This window comes from Mesoplodon mirus (genome assembly GCF_964341445.2).
Source record: "Mesoplodon mirus genome assembly, chromosome: 4".
Lineage (NCBI taxonomy): Eukaryota > Metazoa > Chordata > Mammalia > Artiodactyla > Ziphiidae > Mesoplodon > Mesoplodon mirus.
Genome location: NC_138979.1, coordinates 1,389,745 through 1,416,095, shown reverse-complemented (window position 1 = coordinate 1,416,095; position 26,351 = coordinate 1,389,745). Strand labels below are relative to the sequence as shown.

General features: G+C 40.8%; 1 protein-coding gene across 3 annotated transcripts in view; it reads right to left on the bottom strand.

The window, feature by feature from the left end:
* Positions 1-26,351, bottom strand: part of WAC (WW domain containing adaptor with coiled-coil) — an 84,563-nt gene that overhangs the window by 23,712 nt on the left and 34,500 nt on the right. For 2 of the 3 annotated variants that reach the window (XM_082619969.1, XM_082619967.1), the window contains exons 4-7: positions 13,751-13,857; positions 7,655-7,770; positions 6,949-7,061; positions 2,698-3,006 (exon numbers count right to left, since the gene is read on the bottom strand). In XM_082619969.1, coding sequence (XP_082476095.1) covers positions 2,698-3,006; positions 6,949-7,061; positions 7,655-7,770; positions 13,751-13,857 — 645 coding nt within the window. The remainder of the gene's footprint in view (positions 1-2,697; positions 3,007-6,948; positions 7,062-7,654; positions 7,771-13,750; positions 13,858-26,351) is intronic. The other variant, XM_082619968.1, reaches the window with a different exon arrangement.

Below are 26,351 nucleotides of genomic sequence, written 5' to 3'. Positions count from 1 at the left end.
TTAAGGAATAACCTAAAATATGTACAAAACATTTAGCACCAAAGCTGGTACACAGTTAATCTTTAATTACGTTAAGTTTGTCAGGAATGGTGCTTGAAGCTTCGAGGGAGAGGTTAGGGAGTGAAAAAAGTACAAGATGCAATAAATCATAACGTCTGACCCTACACAGGATAGTCTAATCGAAGGAACTAAAATTATAAAGTGGTAAGTGCAGAAACAGACAAAAAAACAAAGTGTTTGAGAGGTTAACTGACTCTGAGAACCCAAGGACATCAACGCTGGCCCTTAAAGAAAGAGTACTGAGTTCAACAGAATGAAAATGGGGGAAAGAATACGTCCTTTTCAGCAAAGGATCAAAACACGAAAGAGCATAACACGATCTAAAAAACTTTGTACAAGTTTGCAGCAGATGAATTATACAGGGAATGTTTAAGAGCGAAATACTGGAGATCAAGCTAGTAAGACAGGCTGCAACCAGACTGTCAAGGACTTGCTATCATCTTACTGAGAAGTATGGACTTTTCCTTTGGATAAAACCATTAGAAAATTTTAAGCAAGGAAATAACACAATCCAATCTAAATTTTACAATGATGTCACTGTAAGTGGACAGACTGGGTAGAAGGAAGCACAGCAGTTATCAGAAGGTTGTTTCAAGAGCAATGACCTGAGTCCCAATAATGGCAGTGGCAATAACAAGAGAGAGAAACGATATACACCAATAAGACACAGGAGGAAGAATCCAAGATTTGTTGATGGATGAATGGGCAAGAATGTTGAAGAACATGGGATGGTTGGGAGGATAGTGTTGTCACTGAGAACCTAAAAACTGTGGGAAAAGGGAGGAAGTTGGGACACACTATATTCTGGGGAGATGTTAACAAATACCAACTGCTTGGAGAAGGAAGCAGACGTGTGTGAGTTAGAAGTAAAGATCTGGGAGTCACTTATGTAGACAAGGTAGTCATGAGAATTGCTACCCAGCAAAAGACGACATGCTGGGCAGGAAAAAAGAACAAGGGCTTCCCTGGTGGCGCAGTGGTTGAGAGTCCGCCTGCCGATGCAGGGGATGCGGGTTCGTGCCCCGGTCCGGGAGGATCCCACATGCCACAGAGCGGCTGGGCCCGTGAGCCATGGCCGCTGAGCCTGCGTGTCCGGAGCCTGTGCTCCGCAACAGGGGAGGCCACAGCAGTGAGAGGCCCGCGTACCGCAAAAAAAAAAAAAAAAAAAAAAAGAACAAACCACAGTGAAGACTGAGCTCTGTTGCCATTTCAGGAGAGGAGAGGGCAGGAAGCTGACGAGCGCAGCGTCCCAGAAGTCAGGGAAGAAAAACACTCCAAAAAGGAGGTAAGAGCTAACAACAGGTAAAATGAGAGAAAGACCAAAGATCTTTCTGAAGGCCAAAGGTAGTTTTTCAAACTGAGAAGTGTTTTTTAAATAAACTTTTTCTGTAACCAAACTAAAACTGGCAAAACTGAAAAACCAAAACATCCTTTAGAAAGTATTACTACACTAACAATTAATGCATTAATTCAGATTTTCTCTCTCAGGAATTCTCTTTTGTAAATTTAATTCTGCATCAGGGCAAATATGACTTGTACATATGAATCTTGGTACAAGCCATCTTTGGGGAATCTGACAACATTTGGAATAACCTGTTTATGTATGATGCACTCTATGATGAAAGTATGTTTAGTAATGTGTAACAACTGCTACAGGGGAAATTCAAACAACATACATAAAAGGAGAGCAAACTAGAAGCAAAAGAAACCCAATTACTTAAATCCTTTGTCAACAAATCAAATCAATGTGAAATAATGAGTCAGACAATAGAGTAAAAGCTTAAAGACTCATTAGGTCCACATAGCATCTCCTAAACCCAAAGGACATAAAACTTCCTCAACATTTACTGATGCTAATCTGCTAATTCATCTGCTAAGGGGTCTACCCAAGGTGATTTATTTACTTAATGCTTTTCAAATTTCCTTAGTTCCTTAAAACTGGGTTAAGTCTGGGACTGTGGCTGGTCTATGAAATAGGCTTATCCTATCATCCTGCTGCTTCCATTATGCACTGCCCCCCCAAGTGGTGGTTACCACAGTTTTCCTGAACCTTCTATGGTTACTAGCACCGAGTCGGATAAACACAATTTGGGTTGCAAAGTTCAACTTCTACTCTTCAGACTTAACTCATAATTCAGACATTAAGACTCCTTATCTTATGGCCCACAACTCAGTTTTCTAATTCACAAACTGAAACCAATAGTTGCATGTATGCGGAAATGACAAGTTTTTAAATGTCTCTATTCATATTAAATTTTAATAGAAAACTGAGACAATTTCTAAACTATATCATGAAGACAATTATCACAAAAACCAAAAATTACTTTATCCAAGTATGATGGGACAGTCATTTAGCTGTGAAAAGTTATTTTATCCATTATTAACTGTTATAAATTAAGCACTTGACTTCAAAGTGTCAAAGGCAAAAAACAGTTCTGAGGCTTCATAATTAAAAAGAAAAAGAAAAAAGCTAAATATGGCTCACTCTAGATCTAAATCTATGCAGTAACATTCTAGAAGACTTTTTAAAAGAATTCATAATCAAGCGTCTTATTTAAGCTACCGGAAATAATGTAATATGATCAGAAACTCAAGAAACTATAGTTCAACGTGCAGCATCTCGCAATAATGGCATACCTTTTCTCTCTGTTTTCTGTGCAGGGACAGAAGATGTGGGTGTAGGCAGTTTTGATAAAGTAGATGCTCCATTAGCATCAAATGATTTCTTTGGCTGGTGATCAGACTGTAGCGTAAATGGACTAGAAGGAACAGTGCTTGGGGCAGCAGTTGGATGAACCACTGGTTTGATGGGGTGCTGTACTGGCGTAGAACTACTGTGAGTCTCTGCTCTTGGCAGTCTGTAGTCTCTGTCATTGTGTCTGCTTGTCTGAGACAAAATATTCTGTGGGAGCAAACTACTGGCATCACTGGAATGCTTGTCTTCCACTTTAGTTCAGAGTTCGGAAAAAGAGATGTTGGAAATGACGGAAGGGGAAGAAAAAAGATTACGTTAGAAACCTGTCTTTAACATCAGCTACTTCAGCAACACACTTGTATTTGACATCTTTTTATAAAACTGCGAGCCCAGTTAGCGTCTGCAGTTTTACCACTAGCGTATAGATATTCAAATACTGGAAGAGGAGTTTTAGCTCAACTGTACGCACTTCATCTACACTGAGATTTCAAGCAGGCTGCTGGTTTGGGGGATTCTTTAGAACCACACACCATAGCTCAAACAAAACATCTTTTAAAAGATCAATATATGGAGAGGTATAACATTTTACTCAAATAAAAAAAATTATTTTAAAAATAGAAAAGGTAAACGGTCCATTCTTTTAAAATATGGATCTTGGTTCTAATAATTGACTGAATTATCCACAGTGGTTCAGCTACAAAGGAATACTACTTTGTTGTTAGCCTGATTTTTCTGAATACTGAAGTGGCTCATTAGTGGGCTCTAAAGTAGCTGGTACTAGGGCTTAAATGACCTCATTTTGGGATGGCTGAATTTTATAAAGAACTCTGCACTGAGTAAGTAAATCAATTCATATTTTTAATGATGCTAACAAATACCAGAGTTAGTTATAAAATCAAGTTATAGATAATGCTATCTGACAACAGGAGCCCTACATCTGCAGCAAAGTCAGAAAAATATACTTGGTATTATCAGTCATGTTAAAAACAGATCCTCTTCCAATTTAAAGCCACAAAATTATTTTAAACTCAAAAGTACTTCTGCTTCCGCAAAAAGAGTACAAAAGAAGGAAAATTTCAACAATCACAGTAACAAAACTTGTATTTGTCGAAAAATCTCCAGCCTAAATTACAAGAATCTCATCGGTAACTGAAGGATTAAAGCAACTTCCAAGGAGAAAAACACCTTAAGATTCAAGCACATGATATGTAATGATACTACCAAAGGATGCCCTCCCTGTTGATACCGTGTCGTTTTTTCCAGTTCATGGTTCCTCCAAGACTAGAGAGCATGACAGCACAAAGAAGGAAGTAGGCTTAAACCGCAAAGCAGTTTTCAAATTGTCAGTGCACACCTGCAGCAGAGACACCGCAGAGCGTTACAGCACACGAGGGCGCTATGGCGCCAACAGCTTTCTCCTGCTCAGGGCTCGAGACGCAACGCTGTTCAGCAGAGACTCCATGCGCACAGCCACGCGACAAGAACGCTCAGCAAACATCTGCAGACACTTCCGGGTGCCACCACTGGGCGAGGAGAGGTGTGCTACCGGGGCTGGCACGGAAAGGCCAGGTGTAACGCTCTACACCCTACAACACGGGACGGAACCCACATGCGTTCCCTGACCCCAAGCGCCATCCGTGCCACTGCTGAAGAACCCAAGGTGAAGTTTCTCTAACCACAGAGCAATCAGTCTGTGAGGCACCGATTAAAGGTAATAAAAGTAATCAACGATACAACTACGCCAGTACAATTGCAGCAGCAGCAATACCGCATTTAAGATTTTACCCCCACAACGTCACCGTCAAACTGTGCGTATTATTTGCTACGTTGCCCAAACTCCCGAAACACAAAAACGCTCTTTAAGAATCTTTTTTCCTACCTTTACCTCTTTACGTATGCAATGTTCCCACCCCTCCCTGTCCCCTCCACACGCACACCTCTTTCGCTGGCTGTTCGGGACAACAGAGCTTCAGGCCCTACCCTACGTGAACAGCAACGTAGCAGACGTACGGGAGGCGCTGCCAGCATTTTCTGGATATGGACAAAGTTAAGCACTTCAGCGCCTGGTGACCATTACTACTGTCCCGCCAAGAACAGTCAGCTGACCAATTTAAAAAAAAAGTAGCAGCAATACAGCTGCAGCCCTTTCTCAAACATTACTTAAAACTCAAGAAGTGTGATAAAGGAGTACATTTCAGCACAAAGACCCACCGACTCCTCATCTGCACTTCTAGGAATTTAGCTAAGGAAGTAATCAGGGAAGCGGGCAGAAATAGGAACAACAGCATTGTTTACTGCAGGAAGAAGCTAAAAGCCACGCGGGTATCCACGGAGAGAGGATTATTTATGAATGGGGGCACGTCCAAAACCGGAACACCATGCAGTTAACATATGTTGAACTATAAAATGGCAAAAGGAAACAAATCCTTGGAAAACATTTTTTTCTTAATTTTTTTTGGCCGTGCCGCGCGGCACGCGGGATCTTAATTCCTCAACCAGGGATTGAACCCGTGCTCCGTGCAGTAGAAGCACAAGAGTCTTAACCACTGGATCGCCAGGGAAGTTCCATATCCTTGAAACATTATTGAACAGAAGAAAAAGGTTAAGAACAGTAACACACAATCCTATTTTTGGTGTAAAATACATGCATATGTAGTTTTTATATACTTTCACATGCAGCTAGAAAAAAGTGTATGTCTCCAAGTGTTCCTGAGTCATGAGATTAAAATACTTTCCCTCTCTCTACTTTTAATAACAAACATGCCTAACTTCTGAAATCATAAAGAAGAAAAAACTGATTTCCCTTTTGAAAGAAAAAGATGCACACAGATAATTTGAAACCAGGACTGTGATTTTATTTCCTTAAAAATTTTTATTAAGCAGCCAGACGTAGTATTTTCACTTCCATCGACTTTCCTATCAGACCTCTAATTACCCCAAGAGAGGACGAGTGACTAGGTTATTCTGGAAAGAACAAACGTACTAGGCTCTGATCTTTTCTTCTCTGGGAACCATCAGCCACTACGTGGAGAGGCCTGGCCCAATAACTAAAAAACATTACTTTTACACTCATCTAGCCACTCTTCCTGGATACCCACAATTTGTTCAGGAGGACCACAAGCTGGGCACTGTATTTTTTTTAACCTGGAAAGGAAAACCTCTCATTTTTAGTTATTCGCCAAAAAGTCACAGTTACTTAAGATATTAAGTGAAATGGGATTACAACCCAAGTCTTCTGTCTCAAAATACAATATTCTTAAATTTCCTAACTTCAGTGCTTTAAACCATTGTTTTTTTCTTAGAATTCAGTACAATTTCACTAATATAAAAAGTTAAATGTTCCAGGGAACATACTTTAAACATTCAGCCCTACAGAACTATATTATTTGTTTCATCTTAAGTAATTTCTCCCATCAAAAATTCAATATCCTCCACTGGGACCAAATGTAAATAACCCTACTTTTTGTCTTGAGTTACAGAAGGAGAATTCAAACGCTTAACTCTAAGAATTCCCAAAACACATCTAAAAATTCTCAAAACTTCAAAATTTGATGACGAGCCTAAGAATTCTATGTGGCATTTAAATTTTATTCTGGGCAAGACAAGCCACTGGGAATAGAATATATTTAGTAAAATCTTCAAATTCAAATTTTATTTGAACTTAAAATTAAATGTATGTTACCCATATTGTCCAACTCGGACAAAATCTGACCTCAAAAGAACCTGAAGGTGCCCACAGAATGGAGACGGCACACAGATCTATGATCGTGGTGAAACCCATTTCCAAATACAAGGATGGGCAAGCTTCTCGCTGATAACACAAAGACAGGCACTTCACGTCACTCTCTGTGTGCGGCTATCGTTCAGTTACTGGACTGAAACCCAGCGGGTTTCTCAGTGACCAGTGTAAATGGGGGTGGGGCCTCTTGTCAATCCACAGCATGAAATCTGACTTCTTCACCAACTCTACGGCATCAGAGCCACCACGGGTAGTGATGGACACCTCCACGTGCACCGTTTCAAGAACAAAACGATGCACGTTACGAGGACAGACCCAACACAGAAAACCTTTTATGTTTCTATTTCTTTTAGTTTACCTATATAAACGGATATGCACATAAATCTGTAAAGTAAACAAACTACAGGAATGAATCAAACATTATATTGGTTCAAAGAAAGAAACGAATACTTACTTCCACTGGCAAACCCACTAGTGGCTGTTGCTTGCATCACCTCTCTTCTGTAATCCCTATCTTTTGGGAAGCTATTAACTGCCATCTTGTTCGCTTCTTTTTGTCTCTGTTCTCTAAAAATAAAAGATACACCCATAAAAATTACAAGAGATACAATAAATCTACATTTAACACTTCTGGTCAAATGCTCAACGAAACTGTATATGGAACATAAAAGAACAAGGCAGTAATATCATTCAACTGGTGTGGGACATGGGATACAGCAAACAACATTAATGTTTCTCACCGATGGCAATATTATACCAATTATTTACATGCCATTAACCCTACAACCAAAACTCTGTAATGATAATTCTACATATATGAAGGAAATATATTATTGTCCTACAAGAATGATAAAGTTTTCTAATACAAATTATAGGGAAGATGTATGATAGATTACAGATTAATATAAATTTTTAAATTACATAAATACACTGACTGTTCACAAGGCCCTTGTGGACAGCTGCTCATCTGTCCTAGTTTTTTTGGTTTTGCTTTTTAAGGTAAAGAGAAATTATGGAAAACACAGACATGGGCCAACCACTGCAGTTAAGGAGTGACGAGCATCACACTGAGAAACCTGAACTCAGAACGTTTAGCACCCTAAGACATTAGCCGGTAGAATCAAGAATGAGACATACTGTTCAATTAAATGAGCAAATACCTTTCAAGCCACTCTTTTGGTTTTTCCCACTGTGAGACTTCTGTTCGACAATTGTAGTAGTATTTTTTCCCAGAGGAGCTAATATGCTCAGACCAGTCATCGGCAGAATCGTAAGGCTTAAAAACACATTTCAGAAAATTAGAAAACGTCAATACAATTTAATCACTTGGTACGAAATATCAAGAATGTCGATGGTTTTCAAGGCATACATATGGAAAAAGACCTGAGATAAAAGTCCCCTGATCTAAGATGTCCAAGATGTAATTACCTGCATATATATCTTAGGAGACCCTAGTCTATGAAAACCTTCAAGGGTAACAATGGAAAACTCTATAAAATATCAAATTAAACAGATTAGCAGGTTCATTAGGCACAGGAAGAATGACACAAAACTAACATCATAGTGACTTTAGGAAAGCATTACAAAGCTCCCCGTTACCACAGTTTTAATTGCTGAAATCTAGTCACATGGAGAAGCCACTCTCAACTGACTGACCTGATGGCATGAGAGTACATCAGTTCTAAACACTCTAAGGCACAACAGTAATCACAAATAGTGTGACAGAGAACAGCCTGCCTGTATTCACTGTTACTTAGTGGGAAAAAGGCACACACAAAAGAACTTTAATGTAAACACAAAGCTAATTAAAAGCTACGGATTTGTTTCAACTTCAAAATCCATGAGGTGGGTCAAGTATTAACTCAACTTGTCTCACACAGTATATAGGGTCGGCAGTGTTGCTCTTTTTCCCATAACTAAAACTGGTCTGTATTCCGAAAGTTCTCAGATACAGTCTCTTGCTAGTAATTTCATAGGCACTGTAAAATTATAATGAAGTTAGAAATATCTGAAAGGCCCAGTTCTCATGGAATTAATCTCAACAAAAGTAATGTTTAAGTGCCTGCACCAGCTCCAGGAAATCTGGTAGAACCCCAAGTACACTTGAACATGAATTTAACTGTTTTCAAAGGAGCTTTGAGGCTAAAATGAAATAAGGTTATACTCTGGCAGCCCATCCTTCTACTGGGCTCACCACAGTACAGAGGAACACAATTTTAAAAATTAAGGAAAGGGAATCTGATGCACTGTCTACCCAGCTTTCTTTAATATACCACATAGGAACAAGCTGAAAGAACTTACAAGTTGTCCACAGGTCACAAAAGTCATCAGTGGCAGAAGAAAGGATCAAAACTCAGGTTTCTGGACATCTATTATTTCCACTAAGTCAATACCAACTTTGGAAATGTCGTTAAGAGTAAGAATTTTGAGGACAGTTGAAGAAACGATGCAGATTATGCTCTCAGGCTGGTGTCTCAAAATCATGAAGCTGCTGGAAATCAGCCCTGTGCTTCCAAACCTCTAAAGATCAGCGGAGAGTTAACTCTCAAGCCCTCTAGCTTCCAGGAGGCTTTGCCAGGCTGCAGGAAACCCAATCACAGAAGGCCAAATTCAAAAGGTTCTTCTCCACCACCTACCACTCCCCAGACCTACATTAGTATGCCAACTGAGCCCCTCTACGGATGCATCTGGAAGATTTGGTTTGCTGGGCAAGTGGCCACGTGGGGTTACTAGTTTGGTCTGGAGAGGCAGAAGGAGATGTGAGGCAGGGCAACAGAGGCCAGCAGAGCGGAGCACAGGGTCTAAGCCCGTGCCCCTCACAAGCGCACGCTGACACACTGCTTCCCGAGCCAAAGGCCCACTTTCAGGACAGACACTGCCACCGCTCAACCAGGCGGTGTGTTTGACGGCAGCTAATCTGCACTCCGGCACAGCCTCCAGGACGGTTCAAAGGTCACAGACCAGAACCTTGAAGAGCACGGGTTCACCAGACTCCAGCTTAGTACTAGTTCGTGTCTTACGTCACAGAATGTGCTCCAGGTATAGCACTGCCCTCACGTACTAGTAACCTAAGCTATCTTCTCCACCCAACTTCTATCCTCAAAGAAAGGTTAAGGAAAAAACCTTTAAGGAACAGGGTCGTGTTTTTAAACGCTGATATGCAACAGCAGGTGTTAAGTTCCCCCCGCCCCGTTGTGTAACTGGGGGCGGGGGGAATTTTTTTTTCAGCCTTCCTAAGGTATAACTGACAAATAAAATTGTAAGACGCCTGAAACGCACACAGGTAACGACTCGACACCCACATTCACCGGAAGGGTTTGCTCATCTAGTTACTGATCACGTCACTCACAGGCACTTCTTTTGGTTAGGACGCTGACGCTCTGCTATCTTAGCAAATGTCCATCACACAACACAGTGTCCCCAACTATAGTCATCATGTTGTATATTAGATTCTCAAGTTCCTCGATTTAAAAAAGGTATCTAAAATTAAGAATTAAACAAACGTTTTGCAAACATTTCAAGTTTTCTAATTTAGGCTTGCTGTAGTGGCCAAGTGCTGCCCAGGAACCCTTGAGGGACCCCGAGATCATTCACAAAATCACAACTATTTTCATAAATAGTTTCATAAAGAATACTAAGATAATTTTGCCTTTTTCCTCCTCATTCTATCACAAGAACACAGGGGAGTTTTCTCAGAGGCTTTACGGGAGATCTGATATCACAAAAGACTGAAGGTAGAACAACTATGAACTTCTATGTTTCTTCTCCCTACTCAGGGATTTAAAGAGATGCTCAATGTCTATTTTTCAAAAAACTAGAAAGTTATTTTTCAAAAAAACATATTACATGTGTTGACATGTAATAGCTTTACAATTTTTAAATTATCTTTCAAATTTATCAGTTTTAATTTTTAATATGGTTACTCACAATGGAGTCCACATAAACAGAAGCTCTCAACTTTCATGAATATAGAGGCCCTGAGACTACGAAGCATGGAATGGCTGCTCTATAAGAACGGCACTCAACAGTTACTGTAGCACCCGTCTACTCTTCAGTTCAAAATGCCTTTTAGAGCTTATATCAACACTGCTTTTCTCTTCTTAAATAAAAAAGCGCCTCCCTATTGACTCTCCAAAATACAGAGTTCCACCATTTCTTCTCAAAGTTAAACTATGGAAAACAAAGTGTTAATCTTGGAATTTAATTATGCACTGTTACTAAAGAATAGTTCATTAAATAACATCAAAGATGGCACTCACTGTAACAAAGAATTTCATGGAGTCCTAAGAGTTCTATGGTTAAGTAGAATATCTTCAGTCAAGACTGGTTACAGAGAACAGATCTGAAGAAGCGCCTCCAACTTAAAACCTCCAGAAGATATTTGATAACAGAAGATATTTAATTCATAACAAGGGGAGCTGGAGTATAAATGCAAAGTAACCTAGGACTGGATTTAAAGCACCTGCAGCAAATCAAAATTGGTAAACCATACTTAAGGGAAGATTCCAATTATAATGTCTTTAAATGGAAATAAATTTCTCTTCCTAAATAAACAGATTTTCTGAATAAAGAGATCTCAAAAAAAAATCAGGAATATGCACAACATAATCTAAGGCAGCCTACGTGATGTCTGTAAATCCTACCATGATTTACCTTAGGAAGCAGGAGGCGTTCCACAGGCTACATATGTAAATTCAACGAGGCCTACCTGTGAGTATCTCCATACTAACAAAACAAGGTAATTGCAACTCGACTTCCAACAGTTAACTTGATAATATAAATCATCCATACACATACATATCTGTGTGCATAACTCCAAAGAATACTGCTACTGATTTTCAAAGACAGATTTAAAGCTCAGAAAGCACAAAATAAAAACCCACTTAAAAAAAAAAGCTACTCCATATTTTAACCTGGGTTAAAATAATGTGTTGACCTGGGTTACCTTACATTCTTGTTCATCTCTTCTTTCATTATGAAAGTATTAATGAAAGGTGACTTTATGTTTTACTTTACTACTCAAAAACCTTCCATTGGAAGTGATTTTAGGACAAAGTCAGTTTACAAGTAACCTTCAGAAATGTTCAAAACCCAGGCTCTCAGGTAACATTAAATTATAGTCTGTAAAAATGTCATTCCCCCTGGGTACATTATGGTGAAAAAGACCACTACTTGAGGTTAATTATATACCTAGAGCTGAAATCTACAGAAAGGGGAACCCTGATTCTGAAAACACATGACATTTAATCCGTCTTCAGTTTCCATTCACACAGTGCAGTCCCCTGACGCCCTTTAGAATTTGGATCTTTCCAACTTATCTGATGCCCATTATTTATTCTTTCTGATTTCATTATGTCAATCCACTTCCTGAAAATCAAAATAATCAGAAACTGTTTTCCCTGAATAAGGATTTTTTTCCACCGAAGCAATGTCCACATGGCCCGCCTCTGTCCTAATAGCAAACACCAAATCTAAATTGTCCGTAATAAAGGAAACATTAGGTTAGTGCTAGCCTGTTAATTTAATGGGGCCATTTTTCACACAAATAGAGATACGCACTGCAGAATCCTGAGTATACGCCTTAGTGAAAGTGATCAGCTCAAGCGGTGCGACGGTAACACCTGTGAAGGTCCATCGAGCTGCGGTCTCAGTCCCGATACCACCCTTTCTCTACTCTGTGATGCTAAGGCTGGGATAACGCCAATTACACTCTGTTTAGCCAGCTGGCTTCCTCTTAGATTCTGCCAGTACCAGGCATTAGAGGAGGGCTGAAAGGCAGGAGGAAGAAGCCTTGCAGCGCAGCGGGTTCCAGTTTTCAGCTCTCAACCCAGAACCAGAACCAGCTTCATCGTACCTCGCAGAGGTACCATCACCAACTGTGCAAGGCTCCTCCTCTGAGCACCTGGGCTCTGATGACCCCAACCTCTTCCTTTTGCTCCCAGCCGTCAGGGGTAATCACTATATGTTCCTTTTCCTTTCCTGTATTTGAAATTCTCTATGCTAAAATAACCGGTATGAGTCCTGTTTTCCTAATTGGACCCTAATATTTAAAACTACTCTAAAATTTTTATGAAAATCACTGATGTCTCAATTTTCTATGGAAATGTACTATCTACACTGATTCAACAAGAGACAAATAATAATAAACCCCGAGGGTTTTCAATACCGATTAAGGTATGATGATCACCTGAATAACCAAGGCAACGTCTGCTGGATTCAACATACACTTCTATAGCCTTCTAGTTGTTCTTCCTTCCTATAATGTATTTTCCATGTTTTTTAAATTGCAAATATGGTACTTCACTGATTATACCCTTTAGTAGCTCTCTCCTGCCTTTACGTACAGTTCATATTCCCTGGAAAGGCAGAGAATGCTTTGTAATCCGGCCCCATTTCTCTCTGTAACCTGAGTCCCTGCCATTCTTCCACACCATCGAAATCCGTGTTCTGCAAACATGTGGTGTTATTTCATACTTCTGCGTCTTTGTAGGTGCTGTTCCTTTTCATGCTACACAAATTCCAACCTCTTCCACTGCGTGGGTTACAGTCAGTCTGCTGGCCAGCACACCGTCCTCATCCAGGCCGCAGCCCCCTCTGGAGGGCTCCCCAGCAACATTAACATGCATCATTTTAATGGTTTACTTTTCAGTCTCCACCACAGGTCCAAAAGTTCCTTTAAGATGGGCTACATTTTCTTAGTTCTATACATCAACAACCTAGCATATGCCTGGGAAATTGAAACCTTATTTTTGAATGAATGTATTAAAACTTTTGTTTGAACCTTGACTCTAAAAAGTTCAACCTGAGTAACAGTTACTTCATTAACAATTACTTCATTTTTAGAAATACCTACAATTCCTCACTGGGTTTCGTGCTTTTCAGGAGAGGGACCTCTATACCACTAGTGTCTTATAGAGTATAATACAAGTAGACACTCAATAAATTTATAGAATTTTTTTAACAGAAGTTTATAGATTATGAAAAGAAGAAGCTCAAGTTAAGCCACAAGTTTCACAATCTAAAATAAAGTTCTTTGTATCTCAAATATCAAAATAGTAAATTCTGCTCCATAGAGGAATGGAAACAATATTATTTCTTGGTGAAACAATACCAAGATGGCATATTTGGATCACGCTCAGTTCGAATAATAAGGCCAGCTCATTAGTTCAAGTGCGTTAAGATCAACTTAGATTAAAAAAAATTTTTTTTTGCAATATATTCCAAAAACACAAAATTGGGCATGTTTATATACTTACTGCATCTGAAGTTTTGCTTGGATTACTGCTTGGATTAGAAGAATGTGAATTTGAACTATGAAGAGCACTGTGGTTGTGTGAATTTTCTTGGGGAGAGTAACTGGTCCCTTAAAAAATAAAAAGCAAAGTGAATTACAAGTCATATTTCATGTCTGCACTGGTTCCCATCATACTACAGATCATTGTATGTCACTAACTCATCACTGCAAAACCTCATTTTTATCATTTCTAGCAACTTGTAGCTTTTTATAAAATAAAAGTTCTAATACATAACGTACATAGAGAAAAAGGCAAAAAAATTCAACTGACAGAGAACTAGAAGTCACAATTATCCAGTACGTTTTTGCAATTATTTTTCAACTTCTTAAACAGTTTCCACACTTGCCCTTTTAAGTTTTGCCGAATTTCCACTAACACGGTATGAAGTTTTCAAAAAGTTAAGTTTCAGGGAAGGTGCCTGCTTTCAAGATGATGAAGATGGCATCCTATCTCCTCACCACAGGACCAACTCTTCCTAAAAACTGCTTAAAAGTAATTCATGAGTTTTATGAAAAATCTACACATCTCAGAGACCATCAGGGATGATGGTTTCTACTGTCTTAAGAAAAACCAAGATACAAATATCCACACTTGATTAATGATACAAAAAGGTCCACTACAAAAGTCTAATTGTTAGTACTTCAATTTCATTCCACGTATTTATTTTTCAGCATCAAGGTAATATAATTCAACTCCCCACCTCCAAAAATGAGCTGGCAAGTGGTATGGAGGCTACAAGACAATGAACAAAAACTGCAAGTGGTAAGAGCAATTCAGATGGTCCAGTGGTCCTGGAAATTAATTAGCAGTCAGAACCAGAGCTGTTATGAGAAGAAATGAATAAGAATTAACCATTTCAATCAACAGGAACAACTACAGGCCTACCTCTGTTTTACTGGGCTTTGCTTTATTGCGCTTCGGTTACTGGGTTTCTTACAAATCGAAGGTCTGCGGCAACCTGACATCTATCGGCACCATTTTTCCAACAGCACTGGCTCACCCTGCATCTCTGTGTCACAGTTTGTAATTCTCGTGGTACTTCAAACTTGTTCCTGTGACTCTACTTGTTATAGCGATCCGTGGCGAGTGACCTTTGAGTTGCTACTGTAACTGTTCTGAAGCACCACCTACCACCTCCACGGGACGGCAGACCTCACTGACAAAGGCTGTGTGCCCTGACCGCCCCCGCCTGCCCCGCCTCGGGCCACTCTTCCCTGAGACGCAGCAACGCTGCAATGAGGCCAGTTAATCACCCTGCAATGGCCTCTCAGTGCTCAGTGACACGAAGGGTCACACGTCTCTCACTCTGAGTGAAAAGCCAGACATGGTGAAGCTGAGTGAGGAAGGCAGATCGAAAGCCAAGACGGGAAGCAAGCTGGGCCTCTTGCACCAAACAGCCAAGCTGTGAATGCGAGGGAAGAGTTCTTGAAGGAGAATTAAAAGTGCTGCTCCAGTGGACACACGGAAGAAAGAGCAACAGCCTTAACTGCTGACGTGAAGAAAGTTTTAGTAAGCTGGACAGAAGATCAAACCAGCCACAACATTCCCCTAAGCCAAAGCCTAGTCCAGAGCAAGCCCCCAACTCTCTTCAATTCTGTGAAGGCTGAGAGAGGTGAGGAAGCTGCAGAGAAAAGTCTGAAGCTAGCAGAGGTTGGATCGTGAGGCTGAAGGAAAAAAACGGTCTCCATAACATCAAAGTGCAAGGTGAAGCCGCAAGTGCTGATGTAGAAGCTGCAGCAAGTCACCCAGGAGATCTAGTTAAGATCATTCACGAAGGTACCTACACTCAACAGATTTCCAATGTAGACTGAAAGAGCCTTCTGTTACTTTCACAGAGAGAAGTCAATGGCTGACATCAAAGCTTCAAAGGACAGGCTGACTCTCTCAGGGGCTAAGGCAGCTGGTGACTTGAAGTTGAAGCCAATGCTCATTTACCATCTGAAAATCCCAGGGCCCTTAAGAACTCTATGCTAAATCTATCTACTCTGCCTGTGCTCTGTAAATGGAACAGCAAAGCCTGGCTGACAGCACATCAGTTTACAACATGGTTTACTGACTATGTTCAGCCCACTGCTGAGACCTACTGCTAAGAAAAAGATTCCTTTCAAAATATTACAGCTCACTGACAAGGTATCTGGTCACCCAAGAACTCTGGAGATGGACAAGATTTTTGTTTCCATGCCTGTTAACACAACACCTATTCTGCACCCCATGGATCAAGGCTCATTTCAACTTCCTGTTCTTTTTTGAGAAATACATTTCATAAGGCTATAGTTACCACAGACAGTGAGTCTTCTGACTGATCTAGGTAAAGTGAATTGAAAACCCCCTGGAAAGGATTCACCATTGTAGATGCCATTAAGAACATTCATGATTCATGGTAAGAGGTCAAAATATCAACATTCACAGGAGTTGGGAAGAAGCTGATTCCAACCCTCACGGATGACTTTTGAGGGGTTCAAGGCTTCGGTGGAGGAAGGAACTGCAGACGTGGTGGAAACAGCAAGAAAACTAGAAGTGGAGCTGAAGATGGGACGGAATTACTGCAATCTCATGATAAAACCTGAATGGATGAGGAGTTGCTTCTCATGGACAAGCAAAAAAGGTGGTTTCTTGAGAGCGAATCTACTCCTGGTGAAGATTGTTTGAAATGAAAACAAAGGATTTAGAATATTCAATAGACTTAGTTGATAAAGCAGCAGCAGGGTTTGAGATCATGGATTCCAATTTTCAGAAACAGGTTTTTTTTTTGTTTTGTTTTAACATCTTTCTTGGAGTATAACTGCTTTACAATGGTGTTAGTTGCTGCTGTATAACAAAGGGAATCAGCTACATGTATACATATATCCCCATATCCCCTCCCTCTTGTGTCTCCCTCCCACCCTCCCTATCCCACCCCTCTAGGTGGTCACAGAGCACCGAGCTGATCTCCCTGTGCTCTGCGGCTGCTTCCCACTAGCTATCTATTTTACGTTTGGTAGTGTATATATGTCCATGCCACTCTCTCACTTCATCACAGCTCACCCTTCCCCCTCCCCGTGTCCTCAAGTCCATGCTCTACACCTGCATCTTTATTCCTGTCCTGCCCCTAGGTTCATCAGAACTTTTTTTTTTTTTTAAGATTCCATATATATGTGTCAGCATACGGTGTTTGTCTTTCTCTTTCTGACTTACTTCACTCTGTATGACAGACTCTGGGTCCATCCACCTCACTACAAATAACTCAGTTTCATTTCTTTTTATGGCTGAGTAATATTCCATTGTATATATGTGCCACACCTTCTTTATCCATTCATCTGTCGGTGGACACTTAGGTTGCTTCCATGTCCTGGCTATTGTAAATAGAGCTGCAATGAACATTGTGGTACATGACTCTTTCTGAATTATGGTTTTCTCAGGGTATATGCCCAGTAGTGGAATTGCTGGGTCACATGGTAGTTCTATTTTGAGTTTCTTAAGGAACCTCCATACTGTTCTCCATAGTGGCTGTATCAGTTAGTTTACATTCCCACCAACAGTGCAAGAGGGTTCCCTTTTCTCCACACCCTCTCCAGCATTTATTGTTTGTAGACTTTTTGATGATGGCCATTCTGACAGGTGTGAGGTGATAACTCACTGTAGTTTTGATTTGCATTTCTCTAATGATTAGTGATGTTGAGCATTTTTCATGTGTTTGTGGGCAATCTGTATATCTTCTTTGGAGAAATGTCTATTTAGGTCTTCTGCCAGGGGCTTTTTGAATAGGGACTATATTTCACATTCTATGAAACAGATTTATCTAGAACACTTAGCAAAACTAACAACTGTAACTTAACTTAAAAAAAGAAATGAGGAGAAAAAGGAATTTAGAAGTGGATCAAGAAGTCTTTTCCATTAAAAAGATGGGGGCTTCCCTGGTGGCGCCGTGGTTAAGAATCCACCTGCCAATGCAGGGGACATGGGTTCGATCCCTGGTCCGGGAGGATCCCACATGCTGCGGAGCAACTAAGCCTGTGTGCCATAACTACTGAGCCTGTACTCTAGAGTCCGTGAGCCACAACTACTGAGCCCACGTGCCACAACTACTGAAGCCCATGCACCTAGAGCTGGTGCTCCACAACAAGAGAAGCCACCGCAATGAGAAGCCCGCACACCGCAACGAAGAGTAGCCCCCGCTCTCCGCCAACTACAGAAGGCCTGCGCGCAGCGACGAAGACCCAACACAGCCAAAAATAAATAAATAAAATAAATTTTTTTAAAAAAAAGATGAAAGTTAGGGGACGCACATAGAATATAATAAACAAGCACTATGGGCTCAGAATGAAGTGACGGCATGGCAAGAGAAAAGGCAATGACCAAGACTTAATCCTGGATAGGACCCAGATTACTGGGGAAACTAGAAGCAAATTCAGACCCAAAAAAGCGAGTGATATGACAAAAGACAAAAGGGGGTTAAGTGCCCAGCAAAATGTAGGTGATAGAAGAGAGGAAATTTCCCAGCAAGACCACTGCTTGAGATGCCTGACGGTTTCTTCATCTACTTACTTTTAAATTTATCTTGCTGGATGGTATGTATTTATGTAAAACACCCTAAACTTTTTTTTTTTTTTTAATACAGTAGTCAATGAATTCTTCAATAAACACTGTAAGAATGAACACGACTAAAAGAAATCAGTCAAGGATAAGCTCAAGCATACAGGAAGGTTAACATGGAGCCTGAGACTGCAGTCCTTGGAAAAGCCTGCTTGCAGAGCTGGTCCTCGGCTGGCACAGCGGCTCTTCAGGAGGGCTGGCACAGCGGCTCTTCAGGAGGGCTGGCACAGCGGCTCTTCAGGAGGACTGCCACAACAATAACTGGCAAGAGGGGCTGACTGTGGCTAAGCTGTTGTGCAGACAATATGGTTTATGCTGAACACCTGCTTTCCTACTGGGAATCCAGACTTTTGGGAAAAACTAGGCAGAGATGCCTACCTAAGAACCCAAATCCAATAAAAACCTTGAGTACTAAATCTCTAATAAGCTTCCCTGGTAGACAACATTTCACCAGTGTTGTCACAATTCGCTGCTGGAGGAATGAAGTGTCTGCTGTGTGACTCCACTGGGGCAAGATTCTTAGAAGCTTGCACCTGGTGTCTTCCAGGTTTTGCCCCAGATGCCTTTTCCCTTTGCCGACTACATTTTGTATTCTTTCATGGTTTGTAAGTCATAGCCATGTTAATCAAGGTCCTATGACTCCTCTTAAGAGGATCACCAAACCTGGGGGGTGGTATGAGGACCCCAACACGTTCAGTTACAAAGAAAAATCAATACTCCAAATTAGACTTTAAAGAAAACCTCTGCTCTATGCCAAAATTTGCACTTTTCAGATGTAACTCATGAATTTTTTTTTCCAAGAAATCAAGCTTTACAGCTGCATGCAAATAAAAAAGAAACAGTAATATGGACTACTAGAACACCATACTTATACACTACCAGTTGGGATTTCCATGGAAATTTCCATAAATATGTTGGCAATGTTGAAGAAAAGGCTGATATTACTGACTGAAATGATCCCCACAGTAGTTCACTAAGAAGCCTGAGTTAGATGCCCTGACATTTATTTGCATACGTTCTTGAACAAGATGTAAGTCTATGAGATAAAGTGCCACACAAAAGATTTCTTAGAAGACATGATGGGGAGAGTACTCTATAAGCCTAAGATTTATTAGAAATGAAATCTATTGATCTCTCATGAGGTTAAGACACAGGAATTCACTTTAGTGTTATTCTTCATATCCATGAAAATTCAAAAAACTGCCAAGCACCCAATTAATTAAGCTCTTAACCTCTGAAGAAATGACATGTCTTCCACCAGCTTGACAGATGTTATCAGATAGTTTTTAGGTCTACTCTCAGTGTTTTCAGAGGGCATGACGTAACAATTAAAAAACATAAGCATCAAGGCACACTAGCATAAGACTTTATAATCAAGAGAAAAACTGAATCAGCTGTTAAGAGGAAAGTCATTTTCAGAAACAGGAGCTTTCTGAATGGGGACTAGACTCCACATTCTACGAAACAGATTTATCTAGAACACTTCGCAAAACTAACAACCGTTAACTTAAGAAAGAAGTGAGGAGGACTTCCTTCCCTGGCAGTCCAGTGGTTAGGACCCTGTGCCTTCACTGCTGAAGGCGCAGGTTCTATCCCTGGTCAGGGAACTGAGATCCCAGAAGCCACGAGGTGTGGCCAAAAAAAAAGAAGTGAGGAGCGAGAGTGAGATACAGATATTTTACTGCAAGACTAGGAATAAACTCACGTTCCTAAGGATCCAAAACTAAGTGAAAGATTTTTTTTTTTTTTTTTTGCGGTATGCGGGCCTCTCACTGTTGTGGCCTCCCCCGTGGCGGAGCACAGGCTCCGGATGCGCAGGCCCAGCGGCCATGGCTCACGGGCCCAGCCGCTCCGCGGCATATGGGATCCTCCCAGACCGGGGCACGAACCCGTATCCCCTGCATCGGCAGGCGGACTCTCAACCACTGCGCCACCAGGGAGGCCCAAGTGAAAGATTTTATAGGAAGCATGATAAAGCAGGCAACAGAGCTTTCGATCAGGGCCAGAAGGATGCACTTAAGAACTGAAGGCAGGGCAGCTTTGCCTCTGAGTATCAAGACCATGATAAGCTGAACAACGGTAACTCTCTGTTTAAAAAGCTACAGTTTATATTATCTTCCAAAGCACTGGGGGGAAAGGGATGCATTAAAAGCACTGAGGCCTTTAATTTCTCCATGTAGTTCTTTCCAAAATGAAGTAACATGCAAGCAGGAAAACAAGGTCAGAGCAATGATTATGGTTATGATTTTCTACAGCCATACCTTAAAGTACTACAAAACAGTATTTCCTTGAAAACTCCTATTTTATCTTAAAAACTCACATAAATTTTTATATTCTATCCCATGATGGATGGACTTGTATGTTTCAGGATAAGGCAGAAGTGTTTTTTTTTAAGTAGTAGTAGTAGTAATATAATGTAGAGTCTAAAGCTGAGAGAAAGAATAAGTGATTTCAGGATGGTAACATATCCAAAGAAAAGTAGAGCCATGCATAAAACTTGAACTCAGATTTTCAATGCTAAATCCAGAGATTCACATACATACATGCTGGTGAGAAATAATCTCATAGATGCTGTTCGGTCCAACAAAGTAATGGAAGCAAAAACTGTTTATACGTCTGGTGTCCTTTACGCTTTCTTTACATTACCAAGAAAAAGGCTTGCTACTTTAAAGAAAGAGAAATTATCTCCTTGAGAAAAGTAGAATTTGTGGCTAAGTGGGATAAAATTGGTTTTAAGTAATACACATTTAAACCAACCTTAAAAAATTAAAGTTAAAACTGATGAAGCGAGTATTCAAGACTTCTAAGAAAGGGATACTACTGAGAATTACTTGGGGTCTTGCTTTTGGGAAGGGGCAAAAGGCGGGGTGGCGGGGGGCAGTTTATGTTGATCCTTGCAACTTGACCAACCTACCGGAGTGGGCCAAGTTCTCCTGTCCGGAGCTCCAACCCAAGGCAGACACGAAAAGGGGATGTGGCAACCTGACTGGATGCTAGCGTTAGACTAGAACACACGGACCAGCAAACTACCACCTGCTGGGTGTGCGGTGCAGCCAGCCATTTAAGTACTGTCTACGGCTCCTTTTGCTCTTTTCATTGTGGCAATGACTATGTGGACTGCAAGACTAGAATTTTTACTATCCAGCCCTTTAAGAAAAAGTTTGCTGACTCCTGGACTGGACAATATTCATCTAAGATAGATAGTTAACATAACGATGTAAGATGCTGACTTCTTCCCTGACAGAATTTTCACTATTTAAAAGGCAGAATAATCCCTCCTACTTGTCATCCTCTAAACTTCAGAAGGTAGATCTTAAGGGTGAGAAGGCTATAACCTACAGTCTGAGAAAGATGGAGCCCTAAGAGAGCACTACGGGAAATGGACCCAAAAAATGTAGCAAAACTCACCTAACTCAGCAAGAAATGGGCGTTAAGCAATTAGACTGCCCTCACATTTAGAAAAAGGGAACCTGGATATTAGGTGGCAAGTGGAAGTATATACAATTCTATATAAACAAACAAGGCTGGGAAATGCAACCATCTTTTCTAAAGGTGAAACTAGTTTCCACTCTACTCAGGGGCAAAATATTATGGCATTTGTGTCCTTACTCAGAACAAGACAACCACCAGAATTCCCTACTACATCCTCAGACTTAGAAATCAAGTCTTAATGCCTTCTCCAAGAAACTGGAAGGAACACGTAAGGCACATCTATAATGATAATGAAAGATTTCAAGTACATCCACCACCCCGAACTGCTATTCCAATAACACAAGCAGATAGCAGGCATGACTGAGCAAGGTTCAGTAGTGGACCTCAAACTTCAGTCTATTAAAAAATGTCGAATTCAAAGTTGAATTTCACAGAGACTGTGATTCACACTATGTGAGACCGGACCTCAAGACCTGAAGTATTAACAGGCACTCCCTCTGTCCAGATGGCTTTGGTGGTCCGTATCCAGACTGCACTTTATCCCAAATGTCCTCCTCTCATCACTTCAAACCAGAGACCACAAATATTTAAAAATAAAGGGATTTCACAAAGGATGTCATGTATCTGTAATGGGTATTTCTGCCATAACATAATAAATGCTTTCCCGAAAAACCTTTAACTCTGAAAAATTGCACACTAAAAGTTTTATGGGAAGAAATAGGGTAGGACCAAATCACTCGAAACTATGCAACTTTACCACAACCAGAGCACTAACAAAAACTTGAACAGCACAGGCAAGCAGCTCAGCATGGTTGCAGATTGCTTCAGGGGATATTAAATTGCTGGGCTTGAGAACATGGAAGTGAAATTCTGAGCGTTGAGGCTACAATCCAAATGGACAGAGAAGAAAAGTGCAACCTGCCACAGAGGGGGAGCCATGGAGGACAAGGGGAGCAAACTTGAAATGTTCTTTAGGGGTCCTGCCTGTACAGCTGGTTGAGGGCTTTTTCTTTCTATTTGAAGGTTATAACCTTACTCCTACTATTTTGATTAGCACTGCCTAGAAAAAAAAAATTTCACGTATGAACCAGCACACAACTTCAGTTTATACTGATGCCATTTACCAACTGCATATGAGCTAACTGGTGGTGAAAAGCAAAAGCTGTAGCTAACCAGACTTTCTCCTGGGGAGAGGGGAAACAGATAAGATGACGTGTCAACAGTGGGCTGGCACCTGACAGTCCCCTGTAGTTGAGTTACTCCCTACAGATCTGCACTATCCAAATGACAGCCACTAGCCTACATGCAGCTAGTGAGCACATGACATGATGCAGCTCCTCTAAACTGAGATTTGCCATTATGTGTAAAATACACACTGGCTTCAGAGACTTAGTACAAAAAAAGTGTAAAATAGCACATTAATACTCTTATATTATGTAATATATTGGGTTAAATAGTGTATTAGTAAAATTAATTCCACACATTGGCTACTAGAAAATTTAAAATTGCATACGTGGCTTGCTGGACAGCACTGCTCTAGATGAAGATGCCCACTGACACTTAGTGGGAGGGGCCCGGGGTGACTACTGTGCATAGGACACTTCTCAAAGAACTGCTGCGTATCTGAAAAATCAGTTTCTAATCAGCTGAGCCTAGAGCCTGATTCTGCTTAATACAACCTGCTGAATTTTCTAGGAATGTAACTGTTGCACAAATTGTATTACACTTAGTCTTGTTTTGAACTTTTACCAAAATGTTCACCACTTAGAAAATTCTCATCACCAATAATGCCATACAATACACCTGCACTTGTATTTATTACAAACAAATGGTACCAAGGAGACACCCTTGTTAAGAGCGTTAGGACCAAAAATAGTTAAACTAGTAGAGATAAATGAAAGATAACAGCTCTCAATGACTTGCATTAAAAAAGACTATTTTAAAAATAGTACTGCTGGGCTTCCCTGGTGGCGCAGTGGTTAAGAGTCCTCCTGCCAATGCAGGGGACACGGGTTCGAGCCATGATCCAGGAAGATCCCACATGCCACGGAGCAACTAAGCCCGTGCGCCACAACTACTGAGCCCACGTGCCTAGAGCCCGTGCTCCACAACAAGAGAAGCCACCGCGATGAGAAGCCCACGCACTGCAATGAGGAGTAGCCCCCGCTCACTGCAGCTAGAGAAAGCCCGCGTGCAACGCAGCCAGACCCAACGGAGCCAGAAATAAATGAAATAAATTTATTAAAAAAAAATAGTACTGCTATCCTGTATGTTTATCCCAAATGAATATGCTAAATATTTTCAGCAAGGTGATACAAACTACTTTGTGAAAATTACATTTAACATTATTTCCTTTGAAGCTGCCCATATCTTTCCTACTCTTATCTGTGCAGGTAGCGTGTATTATTCACACTTGTCTACAGGCTAGAAAAGGGGAATTTACAAAATACTTGAGAAGGTGCACATGCAACAAAGAAAAATTCAAAATGAATCACAGAAATTAATGTAAGAGCAAAAACTGTAAAACTCTTAAAATACAGGTGTAAAATACTGCCAAAAAAACAAGCGAAAAGAAAAACAAAATAGACTTTGTCAAAATTAACAACTCTGTGCTTCAAACTCTGTGTCAATAAGAAGACAATCCACAGAATGGGAGAACACATTTGCAAATCTTATGCGAAGGACTTTTATCTGGTTCTACCAGTAGGAACTCTCACAACTCAATAAAAAAGAAAACCCAGACTTTAAAAGAGTGAAACAGGCTTTCTTGGTGGTCCAGTAGGTAAGACCTCCCGCATCCACCTGCAGCGGGCACAGGTTCGATCCCTGGTCAGGGAAGTTCTGCATGCCACATGGTGCGGCCAAAAAAAAAGTGAAACATCCCAAATTTCCCCAAAGACGTACAAATGGCCAAAAGGCACATGAAAAGATGCTCAACAACATTAGCCGTTGGGGAAATGCAAATTAAACCTGCAATGAGATACAACTTCACATCCATCAGGATAGCTACCGTCAAAAAGACAGACTTGGGCTTCCCTGCTGGCGCAGTGGTTGAGAGTCCACCTGCTGATGCAGGGGACACGGGTTCGTGCCCCAGTCCGGGAAGATCCCACATGCCGCGGAGCGGCTGGGCCCGTGAGCCATGGCCGCTGAGCCTGCGCGTCCAGAGCCTGTGCTCTGCAACGGGAGAGGCCGCAACAGTGAGAGGCCCGCGTACCGCAAAAAAAAAAAAAAAAAAGAAAAGAAAAATGACAGACTTAACAAGTGTTGATGAGGATGTAGAGAAGCTGGAACCCTCCTACACACTGTGCTGTGCATCTAAGCACTCAGTTGCTTTGGAAAACAGTCTGGCAGTTCCTGAAAAGGTTATACACAGAGTTATCATATAACCCAGCAATTCTACCTCTAGGTACACGTCCAACAGAAATGAAAGCGTGTGTCCACAAATGTTCATTGCACACTATTCGGAACAGCCAAGACACGGAAACAAACCAAATGTCCCGCAAATGATTAACAAATGAATAAAACATGGTATATCTACACTATGGAGTATTATATAACAAAAAGGAACAAGTATTGCTACATGTTATAACATGATGAACCTTGAAAATAGTATGCTAAGTGAAATAAGCCAGTAACAAGACTACAACATATTGTAGGATCTCACTTATATAAAACGTCCTTAATAGCCCAACTATAGAGACAGAAAGGAGATGAATGGCTGCCTAGGACTGCGGGCTCAGGGGAGAGGGGGAACAGTAAGAGGTACAGGGTTTCTTTCTGGATGACAAAAACATTCTAAAACTGGCTGTGGTGATGGCTGCACAACTGAACTCCCGTACAGTTCACTGTAAATGGGTGAACTGTACGGGACGTGAATTACACATCAATAAAAATGTTACGAAAGAAAAAAAAAGTCTACCATACCTTACATGTGACTTTGATTTGTCTAGCTTATACAGGAGTCCATCATCATTTCTCAAATTCTAATCCTATGAGATGCTTTGAATAAACAATCTTGCATGGTCATGTGAACCTGGAAAAAGCTGTATATGATAGTCTTACGGAAAACTTAAATGTGTTTTAAAGGCTCTGAGAATTATCGTTAGTGAATAAACTTTAACCTGGGGGAGGGGGGAGGGAATTAAGTACATGATACAATATGAACGAACCTCAAAAACACCATGCTAGGTGGAAAAAGCCAATCACAAAAGACTGCACAGAATCCATTTCTATGAAATGTCCATAACAGGACAATCTATCAAGACAGAAAGTAGATGAGTGGTCTGGGCGTGGGCAGGGAGGGGAAGAAAATGGAGAATGACTGCTAACAGGTACAGGAGGTTTTTTCTGCGGGTGGGTGGGTGGAGGGGTGGCGGGGATTAATTGCGTGGTATGTGAATTATATCTCAATTTTTAAAAATAACGTTTAAAATATTTTGTTTTTTCACAGGATGGGGAGGTTGGGTCTAACCAAGTTGAGAACCGCTCATTTAGTGAAGAGTACTCAATCAGGCCACAATCAGGCAACCTGGGCTTCAGTCAAGATTTTGCCTCT